Source organism: Plasmodium inui (assembly GCF_000524495.1).
Source record: "Plasmodium inui San Antonio 1 unplaced genomic scaffold supercont1.18, whole genome shotgun sequence".
Lineage (NCBI taxonomy): Eukaryota > Apicomplexa > Aconoidasida > Haemosporida > Plasmodiidae > Plasmodium > Plasmodium inui.
In genome coordinates, this window is record NW_008481852.1 from 15,041 (window position 1) to 20,570 (window position 5,530).

The window sequence follows — 5,530 nt, forward strand, 5'->3', positions numbered from 1 at the left end:
CCTCTTGTGTGTTCTCCTTTGTGTGCTCTCTCTTTTTTTTTTTTTTTTTTTTTCCTTTCTCGCAAAGTGTTTCCTTTCTGCGCAACTTCCCCCTTTTTTGCGTCTTTCTTTTTTGGAGAAATGCGTACCCCACCACCTCTTTCTCCTCCTCCTCCCCTTTCCTTTTTCCGTTTGATTACCCTTGCGGAGGTTGCACGCTAAAGCGGCCAAGGATCCCAGGAAAATCAGCACGATGGAACCTAACTCAATTCGAAAGCTAACGGACCCCCCGAACATGGGTAGCATATTAAAGAAATACTCTTGCGTGTTGTATATCACGACGACGATCAGCATAGAGGAATTTATGTACTTGAGAAAGAAGCTCCAGAAGAGGGGGATATATTTTTCATCATTCCCTGACATGGCGATATTCATATTCTTTCTTAACACCTCCAAGTTTCCTATGTACAGCCAGTAGAGGCATTTTTTAAAAAGGGCTAGGTAATTGTAATTTTTGCGCTTTTCTGCGGGGTGCTCTGCGCCACTGTGCTCTTCCACCGCTAACCTCACCGCGGAGCTCGAGGCGTCCCTGCGCAGCTTTAAAGTAACCTCCACGAAGGAGGTGGCCACGGACGCCACGTTCAGCGACAGAGCAATTACCAGCATCTGCAACCAACTGCCCTTCCCCAAGTAGACGACAAACAGAAGGGGAAGCAAAACAACCCAAGAGAAAAAATGTAAAAGGCACGAGATAACTCCGCACTGGGCCATCTGCAACTTCATCCCAAATACCCACGACGCGTAAATCACTTGGACTGCACAGATAAAGATTAAGAATCCCCTGTAGAGGGAATTCAAAATGATCTCACTAACGATGTCGTTGTTCCTTCGGAAATCTAAGACGTGCAGGATGGTAAAGACATATATGACTGCGAAGAGGAGGAAGGTGCCATACTTGCTGATCACTATGTTTTTCATTCTTGCAACTCGTGCTGGGATTCCTATTTGGAGATGCCTCTTCCGATTGGACCCCCCTGTGCCAGCGCTGTCCTTCATTGAGCTGCCTTTCGGTGAGTATCCTTTCATTGAGCTGTCCTTCATTGAGCCGCTTTCCCCTGAGTATCCTTTCCTTGAGCCTCCTTTCCCTGTCGCCTCTCTCAAATCGACACTCGGACCACTCGAGTTGGAAAATAAATCCCGCCTGGCACCCCTCGAAGAAGGGGGCTGACTATCTGCGTACATGTTCCTACTAGCGTTTCTGTGTGCAGTGGTACTGCTTTGCCTTGGCCGACGATTTAACGTCTTCCCTTCGAGGTCTCCTCCCGCGAAATCTGCTACCCCGATGTAGTCTTCGAAGGAGCTTGCACCAAAGTTGAAATCGCCTGGTTCCCCGTCGAAGCATTTGTAGGGTGGCAGCTCCTCTTGGGCTCGTTCCCCCCCGTTTTGAATATTCGAAAGTATGGAAGAATGCTCTTGGGAATAGTCTCCCCTTTGTGGCAGGAAGCTGCTTTTCCTGGACATGTAGAGGGAGTCTTCCTTGTTGTCCCTCGCTGGGTCCACTTTGCCCCGTTTAAAAAATAAATTCAAACGAAACAAGTTTTTTCTTCTTTTTTTATGGCTACTTTTGTGGCTATTTTTATATCCATTTTTATGCCTGTCTTTATGCCCATTTTTATCACTACCCTTATGCCTATTTTTTCCATCCATCTGGGGTGCCCCATTCGGGTGCCTCCTCCTTCCAGTGGATCGGTCACTGCACGTGGCGCTCCCGCCCCTTCTCGACACAAAGGAAGATCTGTTATTGGAGACGGACCGATTTATGCGATCCCTCTCGTAACGTTTAACTAGCGATTTGTAAGTGTAGATTTTCCTCTCCCCTTCTTTCTCACTGTTATCTTCGCCGTCCGCCTGGCCATCACGTCTGCCCTTCTCCATGAGAATGTTGAATGGGCCCAACAGCTGCATAAGCACGATAAAGATCGTGGAGAACAGAAAGGAGTAGGAGCTAAAGAAGAGGCACAGCTTCTGCCAGACGGCATACCTGTCGTCTTGTGTGTCTGCAGAAGGGAAGGCCCCATAGTAGGAGGTACCCCCTCCTCCGGTTGTTCCGGCTGATCCCTCCTCCCGGTGCGGTGCCAACCCCTGCAGTAGATTAATGTACGTGTTGCATTTGATAAAATTGAACTCCTTTGTCGTGACGAAGTCTTTGTTGTTGTAGAGGTAATACTCGTGGGCCTCATTCTTAAGATAAAAATACATATTAAGAATGTAGAAGGCGAACGTATACATAGTGATCCTCAATATATTTGTGTTGGTGTGAAAATACGAAGCAAAGGTACTGAGGATAAAAATGGAAGAACTCCTAGCTATGGTCCCATATAGAAAAATGGTCAATTTTACGATGCCAATTTCTTCAAATATCTGAACAACCTCTTCATATAACTTTTTCTGCTGAGGAATGTAAAAGAAGAAGGTGTTCATGATGACGACAGACTTGCTACTAATCCAGTTGACAATAATGACAAAAATGAAAAATTTAAAGACGCGGAAGTTTTCTCTTAACAAAATGAAGTAACAGAAGAGGATAAAAATGGTGGCTATTAAAATGATGTATAGGTAGTTGTCCTTATTTCCAATAAACCATAAGTTCTCATAAAAATTGACCATCACATTTTTATTGAAAGAAATACACTGCTTTATAGCTTCCAAATATATCGTGTCTGGCATTAGAGAACAATCCTGGCTATTTCTATTCGTTAAATCGATAAAAATCTTCGTCATTGCATACTTTTTTTCTCCATCTTTCATATGTATAATTCGCAACACGTTTTGTAAGAGCTCCACCGAAAAATTGCATATTTCTTTCGCACAGAAGGTTACTGTTCCCAAGAGGGAAAAGATCGATAACATTCCCATGTGAGATGACAGCATTCGGCACGATTTGACATAATCCCCTTGAGACAGCAACCCTAGACACTGATGCAAGATGAATAAAGGAAAAGCGTACACTATGAAGAGAATCGAGTACACTACTGTTAATGCTTCTGGGGAGTAGAAAATGCTGTTGTTGTAATGGTTGCATGATTGCCATCCTGAGTTGTCACATATCACGACGACACAACAGAGAAGGAAGAAGGTCCCACCCCACCCCAGCTGCACACGACCGGTTACCACATTTTTGGTCTCGTTTTCATTCTCAGCATTACTGTACTTGTTTTCACTCTTAAGCTTTTCGAAGTAGTCCGTGTCTTTGAACCAGCTGTAACTTTCCTTGAGCAGATTTTTCTTAAACAGTGCGATGGACTCCTTTTCGATTTGGTTCTTCAGCGACGCGTCCCTGGTTTTCATGGCGTGGGAGGGATGGGCATAAGCGGGAAGAAGAGGGGAGGAGAGTCCTTAAGGAGTGCTTCGCGGGATAAGCGGCCCCCTCCCCCCATAAACAGTCGCAGGGAATATGCACATAAGTGTGCGCATAAATGGGTCCATAAGGGTGTCCAAAAGTGTGTCCATAAATGTGTCCACAAATGTGTATATACATATATACATCCCCCGCGTGTGTGTTTTCTTCTCTCTTTTTTCTTTTCGCCTTTCTTTATTCCTTCCCGTTATGCACGCCCTTTGTGCCTCTTCCCATTTGAGCGGCACCAGCGAAGGGGATCGAAAATTTGTCTAACGTGTCCTTCACTCTTCGGAAGAGTGCAAACGTTAGTAGTAGGAGTGGAAGTAGGAGTAGTAGCAGTAGTAGTGGTGCCCATTTTTGTCACCAACAAAATGATCACCTGGACTGACGTCCTTTTTTTTCCTTTCAGCCATGTCGTGAAGCAAGCAGCGGCGTGTTCGCCTTTGCAAAATGGAAAAGAAAAAAAAAAAAAAATTCCTACCCATGTGTATGTACAAAGACAAGGAGAACCACTCCACTCCGTTGCAAAGAGAAAGCGTGTCATAAGTAGACTGTGGCTCCACTTCACAGAAGAGGCAATTTTTCCGATTGTTGCATCGTTCGGCATGAGCTAAATTTTGAAAATTTGCAAAAAAAAGAAAAAAAAAAAAATTGCTTAATATGCCTGACTTGTTCAGGCGATTTTGTTAAATTGTTTAGCTTTTTTTTTTTTTTTTTTCGCACATAGGTGCTGTTCACTTGATGACGATCAACAGGAAGAGCGGCAAACGTCATTCGGAGTTGGTGTTCTCCACCCCTAACTTTGCACACTCGTCGTGGCTGCATTTTTTCACTTCTGCGTGTTGCTTCTTTTCGTTTTTGGATTTTCCCAAGTTGAGTCCAAGACAGGGGAAGCCTCAACATGGTCTCCGCCAGACGCCGCGGGACAAGAATCATGCGGGGCGCCACTCCGTTCGACGTGTTCAATTTTTGCCTGAACAGGGCATACATGAAAAGTGGACTGTCGTTTTTCGTGGACTTTTAGAGTGAAAGGGACGCGATTTTCTGTTTTTTACGAATGTCTAAGGTATGCAATTGTGGAAAAGGGGGAGGACGGTCAGGACGAACATAACGAACGGGACGAACAAAACGGACAAGAAAAACAAAACGGACAAGAAAAACAAAACGGACAAGACGAACAATACAAGCAAGAAGAACACAGTAGAAAATGCTTCTTTTTTTTTGCAGCAAGCGGTGACGGAAACAGGCCTACCACCGCTGTAGGGTAAAGCGCCTAAATGAATTCACACATTCCGATTGCGCTTAAAATGAGGGCAGGGACGTCCAACGGAGGGCATAACGCCGCATCACGTGGGATGATCACTCAATCCCATTCTCTCCGCTTTACATTAAATTGATAAAAAAGAAAGAAAAAAAAGAGGTTTCATTCTTGGGTGAGGACGAGCTGATCGTCAAGGAAAACAAATCGGTAGGAAGCGTGTGGAAGGCTTCCAAACAGTTAAATATGTCTCCCATGTTTCAAAAGTGCGTTTAGATCTGCATTATATTCTTTCGTTGGGAAATATCCCAAACGTAGACTTGGGTTAGCTAATTAAAGAAGCGTTACATGTTATTTCTGCAATTGTGGCAAAGGTACAGTCCGTTGTATATAAATGGCTCATTTTGACTTTCTCCATTGAAACTATCCCCCTGGTGCAGCATGCACATACAGGCTTCGCAGTAAAGTGTGTCTGATGCGCTTACGGAGTTCGCATTGCTCGTCGTGCTTCCACTGTTCATGGTATCCATCCCGCTGTTAGCTGTGCCCATGCTGCTTCCATCGATCATGCTGTTCGCTCCTATGCTGTTCGCTCCTATACTGCTCTCTCCTATACTGTTGACCGCGCTGTTCTCTCCTAGGCTGTTTGTATCGTGATAGCTTGTGGCATACATCCCATAGCCAGTAGTGTTTATGTCGTACGTAATGTTCACGTCGTTTACTCCATCATGGTTGCTCACACGGTTAAAGTCACTCACGTTGTTAATGTCACTCACGTTGTTAATGTCACTCACGTTGTTAATGTCACTCACGTTGTTAATGTCACTCACGTTGTTAATGTCACTCACTTTTTTAATGTCACTCACTTTTTTAATGTCACTCACGTTGTTAAT

At 44.5% G+C, this 5,530-nt stretch overlaps 2 protein-coding genes across 2 annotated transcripts in view; both read right to left on the reverse strand.

The window, feature by feature from the left end:
- Positions 1 to 3,327, reverse strand: part of C922_03861 (hypothetical protein) — a gene marked incomplete at both ends in the record, with an annotated part of 3,610 nt that extends 283 nt beyond the window's left edge. Inside the window, one exon of the mRNA XM_008819450.1 lies at positions 180 to 3,327. Within this exon, the coding sequence (XP_008817672.1) occupies positions 180 to 3,327 (3,148 nt within the window). The remainder of the gene's footprint in view (positions 1 to 179) is intronic.
- Positions 3,328 to 4,981: 1,654 nt separating this feature from the next.
- C922_03862 (hypothetical protein) overlaps positions 4,982 to 5,530 on the reverse strand; it is a gene marked incomplete at both ends in the record, with an annotated part of 3,510 nt that continues 2,961 nt past the window's right edge. Inside the window, one exon of the mRNA XM_008819451.1 lies at positions 4,982 to 5,502. Within this exon, the coding sequence (XP_008817673.1) occupies positions 4,982 to 5,502 (521 nt within the window). The remainder of the gene's footprint in view (positions 5,503 to 5,530) is intronic.